The sequence below is a fragment of the Vidua macroura genome, chromosome 7, assembly GCF_024509145.1.
Source record: "Vidua macroura isolate BioBank_ID:100142 chromosome 7, ASM2450914v1, whole genome shotgun sequence".
NCBI classification, from domain to species: domain Eukaryota; kingdom Metazoa; phylum Chordata; class Aves; order Passeriformes; family Viduidae; genus Vidua; species Vidua macroura.
Genome location: NC_071577.1, coordinates 13,956,960 through 13,977,306, shown reverse-complemented (window position 1 = coordinate 13,977,306; position 20,347 = coordinate 13,956,960). Strand labels below are relative to the sequence as shown.

The window sequence follows — 20,347 nt, the reverse complement described above, 5'->3', positions numbered from 1 at the left end:
GCAGCAGTGTTACAGTGCACAGCACTGTACTGAGCAGTGCCAGCAACATGATTGTGCTTGCTGTAAAGGTGAGAGTTGGTGCAAAGACAGCTGTTGGCTAAATTCTGTCGTGAACCACTTTCTGTTTCAGACCAAGTGGCTGAGGGCAATAAGCCAAGCAGTGGATCAGGCCCTTAGAGGGACTTCTGACATGATTCTGTATGGAGCTGGTGGGAATGTGCCAAGACAGGAACCTCCTATTTCTCGCAGTGCCAAATACACCTTCTACAAGGACCCTCGATTCAAGGATGCTGTTTATGATGGGAGGTGGCTTTCAGGAAAACCCCATGGAAGGTAAAAGCATTGGAATCGAGCTGTTGAAACCAAAATTAAGTGGTTGCTGTAACAATAAGTAGGCTTACTCACAGAAGGTATTTGTAAGGTGCAAAGCGAACTGCTTATCTTACTTATTTGCACGGGTTTGTATTTTTTCCAGAGGGATCCTAAAATGGGCGGATGGACGAATGTACTCCGGGACTTTCCGGACTGGGTTGGAGGATGGGTAAGGTATTCTAACTACTTCTGGAGCCAGGCAAGAAATACTTTTTGTTGTAGGAGAAAACAACAAAACCTTTTTAATTAAAGGTTTTACAGTGAATCTTACTGACCTGTCTTACAACATAGTGATGTATCTTCTCTAGTGCTTTCTTTGCTGTATTTCTGGTAAAGGTTTAGTAATTTAGCCAAGAGAAAAAATCTTGAATTGAGACTTTAGGGTTTGGGTGAAAACTAATGAGAGTATGTAGTCTTGATGATGAAGATAACTAGTGCAGAGGAGACTGAAAGTAGGCTGAATGGAAGGTCTGGACATTATCATGTTATCTGGTGAAACAAATAAAACCACTTGAAAATAACTTAATGTATTACACAGCTTTGAATTAATCTGTGGACTTCATTGCTAAGAATCTGCTTAAAGTACTGTTGAGGCTGAGATATTAACTTATTTCCAAAGGCATTTTTATATGCATCTTGTGAGGAGACATATGTGAGCAGACATATTGGGCAGGATAAAAATATGTGAAGAGCCCTACTGGCTTCAAGATATATTTTCGAAATATTGGGTTGGAGGGGAAATTTAAATGGGGTCTGACTGCAGACAGCTTTTTAAAATTCCTCTTGGCTATTGGTATAATGTCTTTGGTCATTTGGTGTATTGGTATAATGACTTTGGTCATTTGTAACTAAGTGTAACTAATCCTGAAGATTTTAGGGTTGTTGGAGATGGAAATACTGCAAACAAGTCCCAGCCAGAAAGAAATGGATTAGTATTTAGCTGTAATTGCTGAAATTATCAAATGTGTATACTTGTATTTCAGCATGCATGTTATAGTCTCAATAGTTAACAGCAGTGTCATGTTGGGTGGACATAGTCTGAGGAGAAGCATCAGAACTGGATTTTGATCTCCTCAGGAGATTAAAATCAATAAATATAGTTGTGTATCTCATTCTTTTCAGGCATACTGAAATTGTGAATAACTCCTTGTCACTGAGCATAATTGGAAGCTAGCATATTTTGAAAAAATCTTTTCTGTAGCAATACATGCCCTCAGCTTTCCCTGGAATAATGTGTACTTGAATTATCAAGAGCTGAAGAAAATAATAAAGGTAGAAGCAGTCTTATGATTTGAAAAGACTCATGGTGTGAGAAAAATGCTGTAGTGTGGCTGTGAGAGCAGTATTTACAACATGTCACAATCAAACAGGAGAATGCAGTATGGACTACATTGACCATCTAGTGATGCTGCAAATCTTGCTTTCTCTTATAAAAACTATCATCTGTGAGTGCTGTAGTTAAAGATGCACAAAAATGAGAGAGAGCATTCTGACTTTAGAATGGCTCCATGATGTGTATCTGCTCTGTTAATGAAATGTATTGGTGTTACAGCTGCTTGTGTTCCATCTCTGCACTGGCAGGTATGGTGAATACAGAGTGCCTAACAAAGCACTGAATAAAGAGGACCATTATGTGGGATACTGGAAGGAAGGCAAAATGTGTGGGCATGGAGTGTACAGGTAACTTGTGGCACTTGTGTTGCTGTCACTGCATGGCTGCAGGAGAGCAGGGCTGATGCTCTGACCAAGCTTCTGTGTGTAGCTTTCTTACATTGCAGACTTGTGGTTGTAGTTAGTGTTCTGCTTTGCTCACAATGCAACTTGTACAGTGGTCGGTTATTAATGTCTGCACTGATGTTGCTGCTACCTTGCAATAAGAGAGGATTCTTTATTTTGAGAGATAAATATCAACTCCAATGGCCTTGCTTGTTGGGCAGAGAGTGGCTTTAAAACAATAAAACATCCAAAGACTTATATTAAAGGATCACTTTTATCTCAAACATACTTAAACTGTAGTTGCTGTTTGGTGTGGTTGTAATGCAATTCCTAGAAGGAAAAAGAGAGGGTTTATCTGTATGGGGGAAGCACCAAGCAAAACAAAATCAATCAAAAACTCCAAAACCAACCCCTCAACAGAGCAGTAGATGAGACTCTTACTTGTTCCTGTGTTGTTGTTGCTGCTGTTCCAGCTATGCTACCGGTGAGGTGTATGAAGGGTGTTTTCAGGATAACATGCGGCACGGGCACGGGCTGCTGCGCAGTGGGAAGCTGACCTCTTCTTCTCCCAGTATGTTCATTGGACAGTGGATAATGGATAAGAAGAGTGGTTATGGAGTTTTTGATGATATCACAAGGTAATGCTTCCACAAATCCTTAAAACTCGGGTATGACATGAAATTGCAAAAAGAGTAGGAAAGCATTTGATTTGTGAGTACCAGTAATAGCGCATGTCCTTTTTTTTTTTTTTTTTCTTCTTTATTGCTGGGCTTTCTGGGTTGATGGTATAAAGAAATGAGTCTAGGAACTGCTTTTTGGTGCTGATCCTGGAGTGAATGGTGGAGGGATTGCACTGTTTTTTTTCTGTCTTGTTTTCTGTCATACTCCTGCCTGAAAACTAGTTCTGAGTATGGTGTCTTATTGAGGCGTTGTGTTGTGCATGTGCTGGAAGTATTAAGAAGTCATGTGAGGAGTATTCTTTCATCTCAGGCCTATGAGACTGGGTTGTTCAATGGCAGATAATGGTGCTCATTAATTTCAACTCATGCTCAGGTTTTCCATTGGCTTATTCTGCCAATGAAGTGAAGGGAAGATGCTTCCTCTCAGGGCAGATTACTGAAGTGATGGTCTCAGAGACAGATTTGCACTAAATATGTGCAGTAAATGAGCCCTGAGCACACATCAATATAATCTTTCAGTCACCAATTTAATGGTTTTTTTTTCTGGAAAGAGCTTTTGGTGAATGCCCAAGGAACTGTTGTTGGTTTAATTGAATACTCACTTAAAAAGCCAAGCAGGCAAAAGTCTAGGATGTAAAGGGGAGATGTTTTTCTGAAACAGAGCTGTTGTAACATCTCTAGGTACTTCCTCATGTCAGTTTTGCACCTAGTCTTGCTCAGAGGCGGTTGGTTGTTCTTACACTGTCGTGCCAAGATGTGTCTGCATACTTTCTTTAGTCATTTATTTTCCTAGGATGAATAGATACCAGCTTTTCTTGCAAATCCTCTCACTTCCAGAATTTGTAAATGCAGTGTTAGTTCATGGTGAAGGAGGAGGGTGGCATTTGCTTTTCACTCCAGCACTACTCAAACATGAGTGAGCTGCCTTGATGTAGTTTTGCTTCTGGTCTCGAGGAGGTAATCTGTGTATCTTTGTGTCCTCAGAATTTGTTTTCTGCATTTATTCTGCAGCCCAGACAAAAAAGGAATAGCTGCAGACACTATTGCCTGCTGTCATTTTTGCAAAACAGTTGTTTGAACAAGTGTGACTTTGCGTTTCCATCCCAGTAACTGAGCATACAGAATCTCTCTCCAAGGGGCCTTCACCCAGCAGAGGCCTCTGTAGTTGGCAGGATGAATCATCAGACAAGCTTCCTGCCACCTTATGGGGCCAGTCAGCTGGGAGAGACCCCTGAGCTTAGTTTAATGCTTGGGCTTACTCTCTTTACTATAAACATAGCTTTTCCTGCTTACATTTCAAGGAAAATGCTTGGGAACAAGCAGAATTGTATCAAAACAGTCACTAGTTTCCCTCTAAAAGCAGAAAAAAGGCCTTCAGAAGTTAATTTTTTATTAATTGCATGGGGGATATGTCACATTCTCTTTCAGAACAACCGGAAAAATAGGTTGTTTGGAAATATTCGGGACTTGGCACTAAGTTTCAAACAACTCTAGTCTGATACCTGTGTGCTTATATAAAGAAAAAAAGGTATTTTAAATAGTCTGAAAGAGGCTGATGTTTATTTGTAAGCAATCTTTAACTGTGTAATAGATTTTTTGATATCATGACCTTTGTTAGGCTGTTATACAGAAACTTTGTACAATATGATGTGCTTCTTCACAATATTTGCATTCTTAATATTTCAAAAACATCATGTATGACTTTCTAGGTCACCCTCCTATTCCCCAAGAAGAACAGCTTGGTTTCTTTTGATTTTTTTATTCTCTAGTTTGAGTCATCAGACTTTAGGTAGAAGAAATAAAAACTTTGGCAAAACAAACCGCTCAGGTTCCTTGGGGCATGCATTGGGCTTAACAGGGCTTTCAGCACTGTTTCAGCTCATCAGCTTGCTTGGATATGGCCAATTTGAAATGTGAATTGGGAAAGAAAGTTCACTCTAATTTATTTGTATCAAAAAGAGTTTGTATTTCCGGGGGCTGGTGAACCTAAACTGACAGACCCAAAGCAAGTGCTCTATGACTCTCTTCTGATGATTTCTATACTGGTCAATGTGGCTGTAAAGCCAAAGAAGGACTAGAGATATGTACTATTTAGGCTCTGTTTTTCCCACTTTGTTTTTCTTCAGAGGAGAAAAGTATATGGGAATGTGGCAAGATGATCTTTGCCAAGGCAATGGTGTTGTGGTTACTCAGTTTGGACTGTATTACGAAGGAGCCTTCAGCACCAACAAAATGATGGTGAGTTGGACACCGGACCCTGGGCTAGGGACTTCTGCTCTAAGTGTGGCAGCTTTCTGAGGCAGATGAGCGTGTGTTAGGCTGTGGAAACCTTCTGTTCTTCTAATCTTCTATTGTCCATGCTTTTAGAATTGTTTTTATTATCCCTGCTTTGTTTTACCTAGGACTACTTCAGAAAGAGCTTAAAAATTGCTATTTGCTAAGAATTAATAACAGGTTTTCTGAAGTGCATCTTTAGATCGGTGGTCTGCCCTTCTGTTATAACTACTGCTTTGTGTTCTTTGTGATTCTTTTTATAGGGGACTGGAATTCTGCTTTCTGAGGATGATACAGTCTATGAGGGGGAATTTTCAGATAACTGGACTCTGAGTGGAAAGGTCAGTATTACAGTTGTCACTTGAAAACTGTTAACCATCTAAGAAAATAAAAAGGTTGTAATTTGGTTCCCAATGGATTTTAGTTAAAATTTTTTATTATCTTTTCTCAAGGGAACACTGACCTTGCCAAATGGAGATTATATTGAAGGTCTCTTCAGTGGAGAGTGGGGATCTGGAATAAAAATCACAGGAACCTACTTCAAACCTAGTTTGTATGAGAATGAGAAGGACAAGCCTAAAGCACTGTGAGTGTTGAATAATAAATAATATCTTGCATGGTTCAGTATTACTTAGGAACAGAATGATTGTCTTTTTTCAAACACCAGTCAAAAATACTTCTTCCAAGTAAAAAAGTGAAAACATTTGAAAACATTTTTCCTCTTTCTTTCTGCTCGTGAAATAATATAAGATAAACATATTTTTATAGTTATTCTTTGCTTTAATTACTACTTGAATATGCAAATAGTGGCATGAAATTACAGGACAGCTGATGTGCTGCTACTGTGCTATAGCAGTCTCAAACTTTGTTTATGTTGGAACTGGCTGACAGAGCCTGGGTTCACAGCTGCTCTTGACTTTTTGGCTCCTGAGAAAGACTTAAGTTCCATTAGAGCAGTTAAGTTAATCGCAGACCTGTCTGCCTTCTGCCAGCTACTTTGTTAGCAACTTAATGAAGTATCATTTAATAATGCCAGTGGAGATATATTTGGACAGAATTTACTAGATCCTCCACCTCTTCCAAACAGTGTGTAAGAAAATAGAAGGTTGCTGATTTGCAAAAGAGCATTTTAATACCTTGGCAAAGATGACTTTGAAAAGTATACATAAACCCCTCTGTATAGCAGATGCCTTAGGGCAATTTGCTTAATTATTTCCTGGGGGGAAAAAAGCAAAACATGTTGAAGTTATAATTGATACATCTTTGAGCAAAAGAAACCTAAGTAAAGAGTTGATGGTGAGATGTTGGTATGTGGTAGCACTAGGTAATGGTTTAGCAATCGCTGTATGGGACTCAGTATCTTGGAAACGTGCTCTGAAATTTCAGATTAAAATGGCAAACACGGCTCTAGTATTTTTAAATAGATTATTTGTCAGTTGGCTTCCTGAAGCTTTCACTGGTAATTTCTTTTGACAGTGCTGACACCTACAACAGCATGCAAGTTAAGCAGAGCCTCCCTGCTGAACTGAACACTTGCAGCCTTTGCAGCTGTCTGCTTTTTACCCCAGTAGGGAGTCTATGAATAAATGTATATACATATTTTTGAGGATTGCTTGTGAAATAAGGGTTTCATCTACCCTCTTCTGACTGTGTTCAAGTTGAAAATCTTCTGATATAATTTCTGAAAAGGCTTAGAGCCTACTTTTTCTGCTTTCTCAAACTGGCAGCATGGGGAAATTACCTGTGTTGCTGGTTCTCATCTCAAATATGCTGGAAGAAATATTAATGAAAGATCTGACAATTTCTGACACTTGATTTAAATCAAGATAGACCTGTTAACCCTGACAGCACTTGTTTTGAGAAAGCTTTTCAAAGCCCAAAATTTCATGTTAGGTCTGAGGTATCTTTATCTATATACATGGGTAGAAGAGCTCTTGGTTTTCTTCTGGCTATAGATGATCCCTGAGCATTGTCTGGCAGTGAAAGGATGCCTGAGCTGGTTTTGCTCTCTATCAGCACATCCCTAACATGCACTGCAACATTATCTGTAGCTACTACTTCAGGGTCAGAAGCTGTGTACCCATCCTTGGTATTTATGTGGGTAGCTGTGCTACTTGTACGCTCCAGGGCAGTGAGATACCTGGGACTTACTTGTGCTGTGTCCTTGCTACATGAATGTGTCCTGAGACTTCTGAATGAATACCAGTGGTGAAGATAAGCACCAGCCCTTTGTTGTACCATTTCCTGGAAGGCTGCAAGAAAGAGTAAAACTAACAAGGTTCATTGCTGTTCTCTAATGTAGGTATTAGTAGTAGGCTCTAACTTTATTCTTAGTGATAAAACTTGGTTCACAGTAGAGCCTGTTAAGTTTCTCAGCTTTTGGTAAAACAAAAAGCTGAGTGTGAGAGATGAGACTGACATTAGCCATGGGTGGTTTTCAAGCTGAATGTGTTGTTTCATTGCTATTTGATTTTAACAGACCCACTGGTCATTTTATTAGGCGGAAACTTGGGATCCTGGCAGTGTCCCCTGATGAGAAATGGAAGGCAGTATTTGAAGAATGCTGGAACCAGCTTGGCTGTGAGAGCCCTGGCCAGGGGGACAGATGGAAGGCTTGGGACAACATTGCGGTGGCTCTGACCACCAACCGACGGCAGCACAAAGACAGGTTAGCTCCTAGAGAATGTGTCAGCAAGCAAAACAGGATGGAGAAGGAAACTGGAATTGCACTCAGCTCTAAACTTGAAACTCCGGCTGTAAAGTTTTAGTTAAAACAACAGCAAATCCCAAGTGAAATCATAACCTTACTGCTCTGCATGACAAACCCTTTCAGGGACATGCTGATGTTTATTACTAGTTGAGTTGTTAATGTCAAGGGCTTTTTCCCCCATTGTGTGTCTCAACCTGTCTTTTTAAACTGCAGCCCGGAATTACTGAGCCGCTCACATACTCAGACACTGGAAAGTTTGGAGTTCATTCCACAACACATTGGTGCCTTCACCCTGGAAAAATATGAAAATATAAAAAAATATTTGATAAAGGTATTGTGACTGAAATGCTGACATACTAAGGCATGGCAAGGCATGACAAGCTCACTTTGTAATAGCTTTCCTAATTAATTCCATATTTGCACTCTTGTAATCCATAGTTCATGCTTGCTCATCACTTAATATATTGAAGTCCACAACTAAAACAAAATCATTGAATACCTAATGAATGCTCTCTTAAAGTCATTTTCTGTTCAGTTACTGTTTTCATTCTTTAATGTTGGATCCCAGCAAAGCATCTTGAAATACTTGCTAATTTTTGCATGTTAATTTTAAGACTACTGGACAAATGACTAGTCCAAGTAGTAGCACAAGTTCTTGTACTGTCTTGACTTCTATAAATTGTGTTTAGCTGACACAGAAATTTTACAATCCAAATGGCAATTTGTTAAATGTAGCTAATTTTTGAGATAATTGTAATATTTTTTTGAAAGCCTGTTGTTGAATCTCTCATCCATCTGTCTTGGATTCCATTTTTTTAAACTTGTCAGCCATTGACCTATCTGACTGGCCAATTAATATACATTGTCTCAGGCTTGTGATACTCCTCTCCATCCCTTGGGCAAGCTGGTGGAAACACTGGTGGCTGTCTACAGAATGACCTATGTTGGAGTAGGAGCAAATCGACGACTGCTGCAGGAGGCCGTAAGGGAGATCAAGTCCTACCTCAAACGCATCTTCCAGCTGGTCAGGTAACGAGACTCATTTCCAAGTCAAACTACTGCTGAATTCATTAAAGCTGCCCTATGTACTGAAGCTGTCTAGCTGTCCAGTGTTGTACAGTTCAAAGGTGCCGGCATTATTACTTAATGTGGGGGTTGCTTGTATTTTCCTATCTTTTTAAGGAGTATTGAATATTTTGTCAGAAATGGAAAAACAAAACTCTTTACACCTAGTGTGTTACATCCTACATTGTACTTCAAAATGTGGCTGTAAGCAGCTCACCTGGAATATGGATTTACAATTTTGTGTCTGTGGATATCGGTGCTGTGTAAAGAGAGTGTTCAAAGGGTATAGAACACTAGTGAGGATAGGGAATCCCAGTGTATTCCATAAAGTTCTTACCAACATGGATGAACAATCTTCTATGAAGAGCTGGCTTAGATTCTTGAGAATAATTACAGCTTTAATTATGTCCTGCCAATCTGAAAGCAGAAATACTCCAAATTACTAACAATTAGAAGCCTTGTCTGGAGGGAAGTGATATTAAGAAGGAAAGGTGTTCTTGGAGGGGTTGGCCTTCCTAAGTTTTCCTCCAGGGAGCTGGTACTCTATGTGTGTTAGCTGTGCTGTCTTAGCCCACCATGTATTATTATTGCTGTCTGAGTGCATGTTGATGTGACCTCAAATGCTGTTACGTGTGTTGCCTTTTAGGTTCTTATTTCCTGATCTCCCGGAAGAGGGCAGCACAATTCCATTTCTGACAACGGAGCCAAAAGGAAGGCGATCGTTTTGCAGTGGGAAATCTGATTCCAGATCAGAATCTCCTGAGCCAGGGTACATAAAGGAAAAACAAATAAAAACTAACAAAGCCTTTATTTTATTTGTTGCCTTTTCTTTTCTTTGGGGGAAGAAAGATAAACAATATTCAACTGATGGATCTAAGCAATGGTTTTTCTTCCCCTTGGGTTCTGATGACAGATTCTGATAAGCAAACTTCCATGTTATGGTTGTAATAAGCATTTTATGCTTGTCCATGCAGTGGTTCTTTACTTAAAACAAAATTTGCTTTTGTCTGTTATGGGTAAGCAAGTTAAGGCTTGGGCCTGGGCTTCAGAAAAGTATTTCAGATAAGAGCACTGGAGGTAATTTATAATATTTTCTTATCAGAGTTGCTATTTGATGGATTTGTACTTATTTTTTTACTCTTATCCCTTTAGAATAGACTCATGCTACATGAAAGATTTGTTCCAATGATTTTAATATAATTTTTATAGGTAATTAGGTTTTTTTATGGCTTCCTCTGCAAACCACCCCCTCTGTTTTTTTGTTGCAGCTATGTTGTAACCAGTTTTGGCTTGCTGCTCCCTGTATTACTGCCACGCCTCTATCCCCCTCTGTTTATGTTGTATGCCTTGGACAACGAGCGTGAGGAGGACATTTACTGGGAATGTGTTTTACGCCTAAACAAACAAACTGATATGGCTCTTCTCAGCTTTCTTGGAGTGCAAGCGTGAGTATGCTACAACAAAACACAAACTGGAACAGGTTATGGCATGTAATTAGGTAAAGCAACTAAAACAAAGCCCCAGTTTTCTAAAGTATTTTCTCTGATTTAAATGCATCTAAACATGTCTTCAAGCCAATTAGAAGGGTTGAGAGAGTGAATCAAACCTTCCCTCTTCCAAAACGGGGAGGTGGAAGGGATGGGAAGGAGGTTAAGATTGATGTTGCTCCAAAATCAGTGAGACATTTCAAATTACACAGTTTCCTGGGTACCTGTGAGAGGTGTAGTTGATCCTGTAGGAAGGGCTGTTGTGTTTCAGAATATGATGACTACTTTCCTGTAATGCGAAAGATACTTTAAGAGTATGTTTTGTCTTGGATTTCTTGCAGGAAATTTTGGCCAGGAACTGTGTCCATCCTTGGAGAGAGTAGAAAGGTATGTTAACTGGGCCTTGTTTACATGTTTTGCCCAGTGCTTTTTTCAAGAAACTGCAATCATCAAAGTGATCAAAGAATTTTTGGCCAGCCTTTTTGCTTAAGATATGCCATGTTATTATATTTCCCTTAATTTTGCCTACTATGTAAATGCTATGGTAATGACTTAGCAGGGGCACTGGACTAGATGATCTCCAGAGGTCCCTTCCAGCCCCAGCCATTCTGTGATTTCTTACAGTGGCCATCAGTACAGCGTTGTCACTCACTGACTGACTTGGTAATGAATTCAAGAGACTTTTGCTTGGTCTCTAGTTATGAAAGTGTGAGAATGAAAGTCTAGCAAGGAGATTTTCAAGCTGCTTAAGAGAGTTATATCATTATATACTTTCTGATTAGCAAAAATGTATAGCTTACATTCTTAATCATGATCTTGTTGAATGAGGCTCAACACTGAACAGTGGGGGTGCTGAAGCTGCCTGATAAATCTTACCATGATTACACAGGTATCATCAAACACAAAAGACGCCTGCTTTGCCTCTGCCGTTGAATGTTTACAGCAAATCAGGTAATTCTCTGCAATTTGTCTTTGTGTTTCACTGTTACTGCTTTAGTAGTATCTGGTTTACTTGACTGGGATCCTTTACATGTCACCCTTTCTTGTTCACCTTCCGAAGAGAAGTCACTAAGATGTGACTGAGTAAAGATGCAATTTCTCCTAGTGGGGAATGAAGTGTTGCCTCATAAACATGACTGAAAGGTGTCTGTAGGGCACCATTTAGAATCAAAGGCATAAGGATGTCTATGAAATACACATGTGAATTTCCAAACAGCTGTGGTAAAGTGACCTGAGCGTGGGAGGCTTTTCTGTGTCTGTTGCACAAGAATTTAAGAAATTAGGAAATTAAAAATATTTTAGGAAGGAATTTTTCCCCTTTTACCACTATATTAAAACACCATTAAAGTGTGAAGAGAGTCTCACTTGCAGTAGTGTGCCTTGGTGTGGTGCTTGTAACCTGGGTACTGTGCAGCCTTGGCAGCCCTGCCTGCTGCAGTGTCAGTGTCTGACTGACCTCCATGGGCACGGGGAGGGCCATGCTGGCCAGCAAACCCTTCCTAATTTACGTGCAGATCTCTCACTGCTTACTGTTATCCTGGTTTGCTTTTGCTCTCCAAATAGTACCACATTTACCCCAGCTGACAAGCTGAAGGTGATCCAGCAGACTTTTGAAGAGATCTCCCAGAGTGTACTTGAGACCCTTCAGGAAGATTTTCTGTGGTCCATGGATGACTTATTTCCTGTTTTTCTCTATGTGGTGCTACGAGCCAGGTAGGCATCAAGGGTGGCATCAGTCATAAACTGAGCATAGGCAGTAGAAGTACTTCTCTGTTAAACACTCCTGCTGCTTGTTATAGGATTAGTTACTGGCATTTTGTAACTATAAATTTTCCAATTTGACTGTTTGCTTTGGACTGAAAAAGTCTTGAACAGTCCTTATTGTGAAAAGGCCCTGAATTCAGAATTAAGAAACATTATACTGGCAACTTTTGTTCCCATGTTCACTTTCCCGCTCTCACATGTGGCAGGATAAGGAATTTGGGGTCTGAAGTGCACTTAATTGAAGACCTGATGGATCCCTATCTCCAGCATGGGGAGCAAGGCATCATGTTCACTACCTTGAAGGTATGAAAATTATTCAGAATTATTAAAGGCTTTCTTTGGAAATAATCAGCTTTTAACAATGAAGATCAGCTTAGGTCAATTACATGAACATTAGACTATAACTTCTTTGACTTTTTAAATTGAAATATTTTACTAGGATAGGCAAGGAAATTTAATGTAGAGCTTTGGTTAAACTCCTAATTGCAGGTACCGCTAAGAAAAATGGTGCAATGTGCAAATGTGGATTACTCAAAGGTATATATTGGTTGCTCTTGAAGTGTTCTAAATGCTCACCTGGAGCTGGTGTTCCCCTGCAACTTAACAAGCCTTATAAAAATTGAAATGAAGTGCTTCTTTGGAGATTAGCTATTCCATTAAAGTTTAACATTACATTAAGACTTTCCAAGAATGATATTTAGGGGGGAAAAAAGCCACTCTGTCACCCTCTACATTTTATTAAGTATTCTTATCTTTTTAAGTATGGGAAAAGGAAAAAAGTGTTTTTAGGAAGAATATCCTATTGTACACTAAGACATTCATAATGGAAATATGTTGTTTTGGTACCTCAAAACTGTTTTTCATGTGGATCTTCGGACAGTTCAGCTGTATGGAGACTTTTAGTGGTGTTGTTTTGGAGGGAGGCTATTAATCTGAAACTTAAGAAAGAATCTTAAACTGAAGTGTTAGGTTATCATGATTGTATTTTCTGTCTGTGCAAACTCAAAATAGCTGAGTCCAGAGGATTTTTTTTTTTTTAAGACTTACTAGTTTCATAATGTGGCAAAAAAGTAAGGTTTGCATTGGTTCAGATTTACTAAAGAATCTACCTACATGGTGGAAGCAGAAGTAGAATCTAATTTGCCATGTGTGCAAGTGTTGTCTGAGACATTTATATTACGTTTCTGATCCTGGCTGACCTGACCCAGTGCATATTTGAACCAGCATTAAGAAGTGAATAACTCTGAACAGGAGATTAGGGTGATGGAAACCTTTGCTTTTCAGTTTAAATGCTTTTGAAATGCTTCATCCCTGTATCCTTGTCCTGTAAAAATATATTTTCTTTTTTTTTGAGTCCTTCTATCAAAGGGTAAAGAGAGACTTGTAACCAAAAGTATACTTTCATCTTGGCATAGCTGGGAGTTGTGAAAGTATTGAGTCCCAAATCCTGCTATCTTGCTTGATGAGGTGTTGGATGTAATTTGTAACTTAGTATCCTGTTGCTCGTTTTGCTAGCTTTCATATGGGAAGGTTCTCATGTGTTGAGTACTATAACATCACTGCTTGTAGAGAGCCTTGCCCTCTGTTTTCTTGCATAGAAAACCATCAACCTTTTTGTGTGTGATGCTTTGCTGTGAACTGGCACTTGTGCTAATCTGAACTTTGTTTTAATTCAGGCATGTTACTACCAGATTCAACATGAAAAGCTTACCTAGACCATCATTTACAACCTGCCTCTGGGGGATAATCTACTCAGTGGAACTTCACTAATAACCACTTCTTCCCTGAAATGGTCCTTAGAAAATACTTGGTTATAGTTCTGCTGCTACAGATGAAAATGTTCAGTTGTTTCTTCTGAACTCTCAGTTCTAAGATTCAAAAACTGCAGCCAGAAGCTTTCTGTGAAGTGGTGATGAAGTTAAAGACTTGGTTTGTCAAGTACCTACCAAGAAGAAATACTTTGCAATTCTAACAGAAAGATTATTTACTCCTTTTAAATTAACCGTGCTGCACAAAGGCATGGCATCTACATAGAACACATGTGAGAGTCTGGACCGCATGGCTTCCAAAGCAGTGGGTTTGTTTTTATTATTCCTGGTTTGTCAGCAGAAATGTTTAAAGGGAATGAATTGCACCACAGAACCATTTGGTCTTCCTGAATTAAGCTGTATGTTTGTTTATTTAAGAAAATAGAAATATGTTAGTATTTATAATGGGTACCTATAGTGTGTTTGGCTATAACGGTTTTGAGGCATTTGTGTTGAACAGCATTGCTGAATGCAGTATTCATGTGCTGTTGTGGAAGTAATCACACTGTTACAGACTTCCCTATTTACTAGTATTGTAAATATACAGGCATTTACCGTTCTTTCTGTTTATGAAATAAATAAAAGGCACTGACCACTTCAAATTTTGGCACTGAATGGAATGCTGTGCAGTGTTCAGTTTGCTTACCCTGAGGACAAACGCTGTCTCTGTCAGCTCTTGTGGGCTGATCAAGAGGTGAGAAGGGTGAAGGGTGCTCTTGAGCAGATGGGTTGACCTTTGTTAACACCAGGAGCCCACCGTGCTCCTCTCTCACTCCACTCCTCAGCAGCAAGTGATGTCCAGCCCCTTCCTGGGAAGCAGGGTTTAGCATGCAGAGCCGTTGCCCCAGAGGTGAACTCCTGGCACCAATGCCAAGCTCTTCCCACTGCAGGGAAGCTCCCGGGCAGTTCACCCCACAGGCTGCATTGGAGTGGCTGCTCCAGCGGGTTTCGAACTCTGCTGTCACTCCTGGTTCTGCCTGTGCCGAGCCAGAGCTGCCTCTGAGGCAGAACTTCAGTGCTTCCATGCTTCCCACTCAGAGCAGGACACACTGGGCTGTCTCTCCTGGCACTAATTACAAGGTGTTCCCACTTTGGGAAAGGTCCCTGCAGTCGCTTAGCGCGATCCTGATCACACCTGCTGGAGCAGTTCACTTCGGAGGCTGCAGAGAAGAAATCATTTCCCTGGGGAATCTGTGAGTGTCTGTGTGTTCTGTGGTTTATGGCTGACTTCTTTATACTAATAACATTGTGGGTAACTAGAGTATTGTAGGTGCCATGACTGACTCAAATCAAAAAGGGAGGGGAAATGTAGATTACAGAATGTTATAATAGCTTATGTTAGACTCCATAGATAATGCTTATCACATTTTGAAGTAGTGGTCATGGCTTGCATATTGGCATCTAAATGGAAAGAACCCATATGCCAAAACACAGTTGTGTTGAACAACAGCTGCAATGTAACAATTTTCATAATAAAGTAAAAGTAATTGGTCTTTTCAAAATCATTTCTAGTTTTATCAGAGAAGGGGAAAGAGTAATTCTGGAATGATGATATTTAAAACTACTGTCAAATTGCAACAGACTATAGTGATGAGAGAATATAGAGAGTGGACTTCATGTTTACAAACAATTTAGTGTTGGCTTAATCTTATTTTTTTAATTATACTGAATATTTCAAGGAGAGATAAGCAATAATATGAATAAAAGGGAAGCTATAAAAATCTAACTTGAGAAGGGGGGAAGATACAACTAGAGGTGAAGAGCATAATTAAGACTAAGGCAAAATTCAAACACTTCATCTTGCACTACATGCAGCCTTTCCATGCAATCACCTCTTGTAACTCCATGTAAAAAAAATAACTGAAGCCTGGAGGAGCAGAACTGCCCTTTAAAATGGGGCTATGCTGAACAGCTGAGTAAATCAATGGCAATTTTCATCTGGAGAAGATCTGAATTCAGGATTTATTTTGCCTTTTGTGGGAGTGTAACCATGAAAAACAGATTTGGGATTGTTTTTTTCCCCTGTAACTGCTTTGAATTAGCATGTTTTGTATTTGGATATTTCAGAAGAAAGGATTTTAATATTACACTTTGTTTCATATGAAGTCCTCCATTGATTTTGTGCCTTAAACCAAAAATGTAACTAGAAATGGGAAATTCTTCCGTGTTACTTCTGCTTTTCAAGAACAAGGTGTAGCTACAAATATGTAGCAACTTTAATGGTGTAACTTCATTTACTGTGAATGGTGGAAAGCTGAGAACTACAAACCCCAAAGGATACATCTGCCTTTACATATATAAACACAGAGAGGGGTATGTATATATACACACTCAATCTCTTAGAAAAAGTAGTGGTATCACGTATGAATTTAGCTTGGCTGAATTAGGGAAGCAGACAGTCTGGGCTGGATTATTTTTGGTCCTTCTGATATATAGCTCAGTTATTAGCTGAAGAGAATCCCAGGATTAAATGTGCTTCTGACACAGATTCCACTTTACAGTCGATCTGGTCTGTGATGCATTAGGAAATCAGTACAGAGCAGCTTTGATTTGTGTATTGCTGTAACTAACAAAGAAATGAGTTAACCTGCAGGACTTTTCCAGCTGGATTGCTTCAGGGTAATTACTTTTTTTCTTTTTTTTTCTTTAATGGAGGGCCGGGTATTTCCTGTGCTGCAGCAGAAATCCTGTAACCAGCCACAGAAGATCAACACATTGGCTGCAGACAGACCCTAAGTGATGAGCACCCTATTGACTGGGAAAGTTGATGAGAATAAGAAACTATTTAGGTGAGAGATGATGTAAAGTAGGGTTTTATGCAAGAAAAGGGTTAAGGGGATTTGTTCTCCTCTCCCTGGTAATGAGTAGTTCTAAGGTTAGGTTTCTGCGGATTAGAAAGGAGAGGATGTCCATAGATTAGCTGGGGCAGTGAGGTTACTTGCTGTACTAACATCCAACAAATACTCTTTCCCTCTGGAAATTCTACATGAGCTGAACATGGCGTATTCTGTGGGATTTGCAGGTAAGAAAATTTGCATTGTACTGAAACCATTGTTCTGCAAGGATGCATTTCCCCCATGTAAATGTGAAATTAGTTTCCTCTCATAGCTATAGCAAAGCTATTTAAACTCCCGATACCTGTTTAATTCTTGTTAGCTAAATATTAGAGGGGTGTATGAATGGGGAGTAGGAGCTTGAAAGGGAATTTTTTCCTCAATCCTAATCTTCACAAAACTGTACTTATTTTTAGAAATAGGTTAGGATACTACCTGTTCTGGTATGTTGAGAGATAATGCAGAAAATTTTGTGACTGATACGGGACTGTAAAACAAGTCCTTTTTTGAACAACCTAGCCATGTACTTCCAAGTTGATTTAGTATCAATACAATGGTTGGTTGTTTTTTTAGGGGGCTTTTGGTTGTTTGTTTTTTTTTCTGTAAGCCCAAGCTGTTGGCAGTAAACATCTGGAAAGAAAGCTGGCTGCCCCTCATGACTGCATCCAAGTGTTCTCTGAGAGCTGCTCTTTTGGAGAGCGATGTTTTGGCAGTTCTTAGCCGATGTAAACAAGGCACTGGCCCACTGGACCACTGCAGCTCTAAGGTTGTGCTTTGGAGGGAGGCAGAATGAACCACCACTGAATAGATCTGAGTACAGAGAGTAACAGCATAAATTACCTCACATATGCAAGTGTGATTCTGTGAAATCTTACAGAATGCCTGGTGTGAACATAAAGTTTTTCCAGTTTTTTTTTTGTTTGTTTGTTTGTTTTTAAACTCTACTGCCTCTGATTTGCATTAAGAGGTGCTTGGGTATTAGAAAAGGATAAATGGTTACAAATACTTAAGTTGTATCAATTTATTCCATTAATATTTCGGGTTGCTGCTTTAGCTAAAACACTTTAGTGTCTCAAAAAGTATACAAAAAGCAAGATGGTTCTTTACACTGACTAGAAAAGAAGCTGTCAGACTTCAGTAATGACACTGGCCTAATTAAGCTTATTTAATGCAGAACAAAAAAGTCCTGAACAGGGCATGTGGTTTGAGTTGTTGAATCTTTCCCAGCATTTTTTGCCTCTTCAGTTTGTTGATTTAGAGTGGCTTATTTGCAACAAAACTTTCACAGAGTGTTTCCTGCCCTCAAGCTAATTTGCAGTCTTCAGTATACCAAATCATTAATTTTGGCAAATTTAAAGATAGAAGTAGTTTTCCTTGTAAAAAGTGCTCAAGTCTAACATATTAACCAAAGCAATGTATAAGAGCAGGGGAGTGATGTTCTCGATGTCAGATTCTCTGGTGTTGTCCCCTTTAGAGGCTTGACAAGATGCAAAATTGTCCACTTAAAGACAATTCTGAAACTTTATTAAAACAGGACTTAGGTTCCCTTGCAGCTCTAGCCTTGTATCAATAAGACCACCTCCTCTGTCTGACAATTAGGTTCAAGGAATACTTTGCTGCTGAAGGAGAAGCTCACATTTGGGATAACTGATGTTTGCAGACTTGAGGTGACTGACTCATTTTGACTCAAATTCTGGCACACTCAGTGTGGATATCCAGCTCTTTCTCTAGCATCAGGCAAAGAGAAATGTCTTCTATTAATGAGCGTCTGTAATTGCTTGCAATACACGTGAATTGGAAGGCCCTTATACTGCCTGGGAGATTAGTCAGGTAAGCCTTTTAGCAAGAATTTCCATCTAATTTATTTAGATCCCTGGATGAGGAGACCCTGAGCTCAGGCCTTACAGTCTACGTAGATACAAGTCTTAGGAAATAAAGGCACAGTAGTAATTCTGCATTTATTTGAATGCTGACCTTTCCCCTTAAGCAGGCAATCCAGTTGCTTCTTTCTAAAGAAAAGGATAAATGCTTTCTTTCTAAAGAAGCAACTCTTCCTCTCTTCTGGTAGTGACTTTTTCAGCATCTTTTGCTTCACATTTGGAAGCCACTTTCCTTTTGTTGTGTGTAAATACAAAACAGCTACTAATTTATGACTGAGGTGAGCTGTGGTGGTCACAACTTGACAGATTTTGATGTTCAAATGCCACTTCTGTTAGTGTGAGCATAAACTCTGTGGTTTAAGATTACAGCAATGGATGGAAAGGTAACTGCATGTTTATTCCTAGAACTCTGATAGCTGTAGCTGAGGGTTTCACCCAACAAGGCAAGCAAAACCTTCAGTAGCTTTCCCAGATTTTTGGGAAATCTGAGGTTCACCTTCAAGATAAACTGTGTCCAAAATTTCTAAACACACTCAAGTTGCTCCCACATCTGTTCTCTATGGAAGCTGTACTGATACCAGAAGGTGCAATGCTCTATGGGGAAAAATTAATCCCTTTAAAATATTCAAGGGGCAATGATATTGTTTGTGTTTTAGCACAATCTGAAATATTTTAGCATCACCAGAAATGTTGTTCTTTGTTTCCAAGTGCTTTGAATCAATTAAGAAGCAGGTTTTCATGACTAGATTTTTCTGTCCTGCTTTGTTAAATCCATCATTAGGCAGATCAACTAAGCTTAAAAACAGGGAAGGCAAATTCTTTAAGGAAAAGAACTGAGACTATTGAAAAATATTAAATAATTGCTGCTCAAACCTCAGTTGTACTGGGGGAAGATCAAACTATGTTTTTGTGAATCTTTGAAAGAAAAAAATCATAATTGTAAAAGCAGTCTTCAGGTTAGAATTTCAATAAGATGTACCATTGAATATGCTGTAGAAGTAACTTGAAATTAATTGCCCAGACTCAGTAATAAAATGTTTGAGTCATAATCTCATAATTTATTTTTTTTTTCTCCCTTAATTTCCACTGCCCTTTGAAAGCAGTTTTATGATTTAACAGGAGAGAGAGGAAGCGTGTTCTAAAAATAAGTATTAAATGCAGTAAAAGTGACAGTAATGCCTTCTGCTTTTGTAAGCAGATCAAGACAGTACTTTTCCTGCTTGTACCTTTGCTGTTTTCTGTCTACAGAGCAATCTAGAGGAAAATGGATGCCTTTTTACTTTATTAATCCAGGAGATAAACTACTTAGCAGTATTTGTGTATTTAGCAGAATTTGGTGTAACGCATTCACTGTACCACACTGGGGTTCACTACTGGCTGAGGTGCTCAGATGTTTGATGTTAGTTTTTTTACTTGTAGTCTAAGTTATCTTTTGAGTGGCCAGTTGAAATATTTAATTCTTTAAGAGTAATCTACAATACTGCTAATCATGACAATATCTTTACACTTGTATCAAGTGTGAAGTTAAATCATCTAGGATGTAATGAAGATTTTGAGCTACTTAAGAGCTTTCATACATAGATTCTTGATTCTTTAGGGTATAAATGCAGTGCGTGGTGTTCCCTGAGGAATTTCCATACTATTTTGAGAAGAGTACAGTGAATTCTCTGAAGCAATCCTGTACTGCATTGTTTGCCATCAACAGCAGATTGAAGAACTTCTTCCAGTTTTAGTTTAAGAGAATGTTATAGGTTAGT

The 20,347-nt window shown here is 39.1% G+C and overlaps 1 protein-coding gene across 6 annotated transcripts in view; it reads left to right on the top strand.

Annotated features, from left to right (window-relative positions):
* ALS2 (alsin Rho guanine nucleotide exchange factor ALS2) overlaps positions 1-14,491 on the top strand; it is a 36,646-nt gene extending 22,155 nt beyond the window's left edge. For 3 of the 6 annotated variants that reach the window (XM_053982431.1, XM_053982430.1, XM_053982433.1), the window contains 17 exons: positions 131-333; positions 476-541; positions 1,954-2,052; positions 2,562-2,726; positions 4,895-5,006; positions 5,306-5,383; positions 5,495-5,628; positions 7,522-7,710; positions 7,966-8,083; positions 8,624-8,781; positions 9,464-9,586; positions 10,086-10,262; positions 10,646-10,691; positions 11,194-11,255; positions 11,868-12,017; positions 12,275-12,371; positions 13,745-14,491. In XM_053982431.1, the coding sequence (XP_053838406.1) occupies positions 131-333; positions 476-541; positions 1,954-2,052; positions 2,562-2,726; positions 4,895-5,006; positions 5,306-5,383; positions 5,495-5,628; positions 7,522-7,710; positions 7,966-8,083; positions 8,624-8,781; positions 9,464-9,586; positions 10,086-10,262; positions 10,646-10,691; positions 11,194-11,255; positions 11,868-12,017; positions 12,275-12,371; positions 13,745-13,783 (2,016 nt within the window). In that variant the 3' untranslated portion in view covers positions 13,784-14,491. The remainder of the gene's footprint in view (positions 1-130; positions 334-475; positions 542-1,953; positions 2,053-2,561; positions 2,727-4,894; positions 5,007-5,305; positions 5,384-5,494; positions 5,629-7,521; positions 7,711-7,965; positions 8,084-8,623; positions 8,782-9,463; positions 9,587-10,085; positions 10,263-10,645; positions 10,692-11,193; positions 11,256-11,867; positions 12,018-12,274; positions 12,372-13,744) is intronic. The other 3 variants (XM_053982432.1, XM_053982434.1, XM_053982435.1) reach the window with 3 other exon arrangements.
* The last annotated feature ends 5,856 nt before the right edge of the window (positions 14,492-20,347 follow it).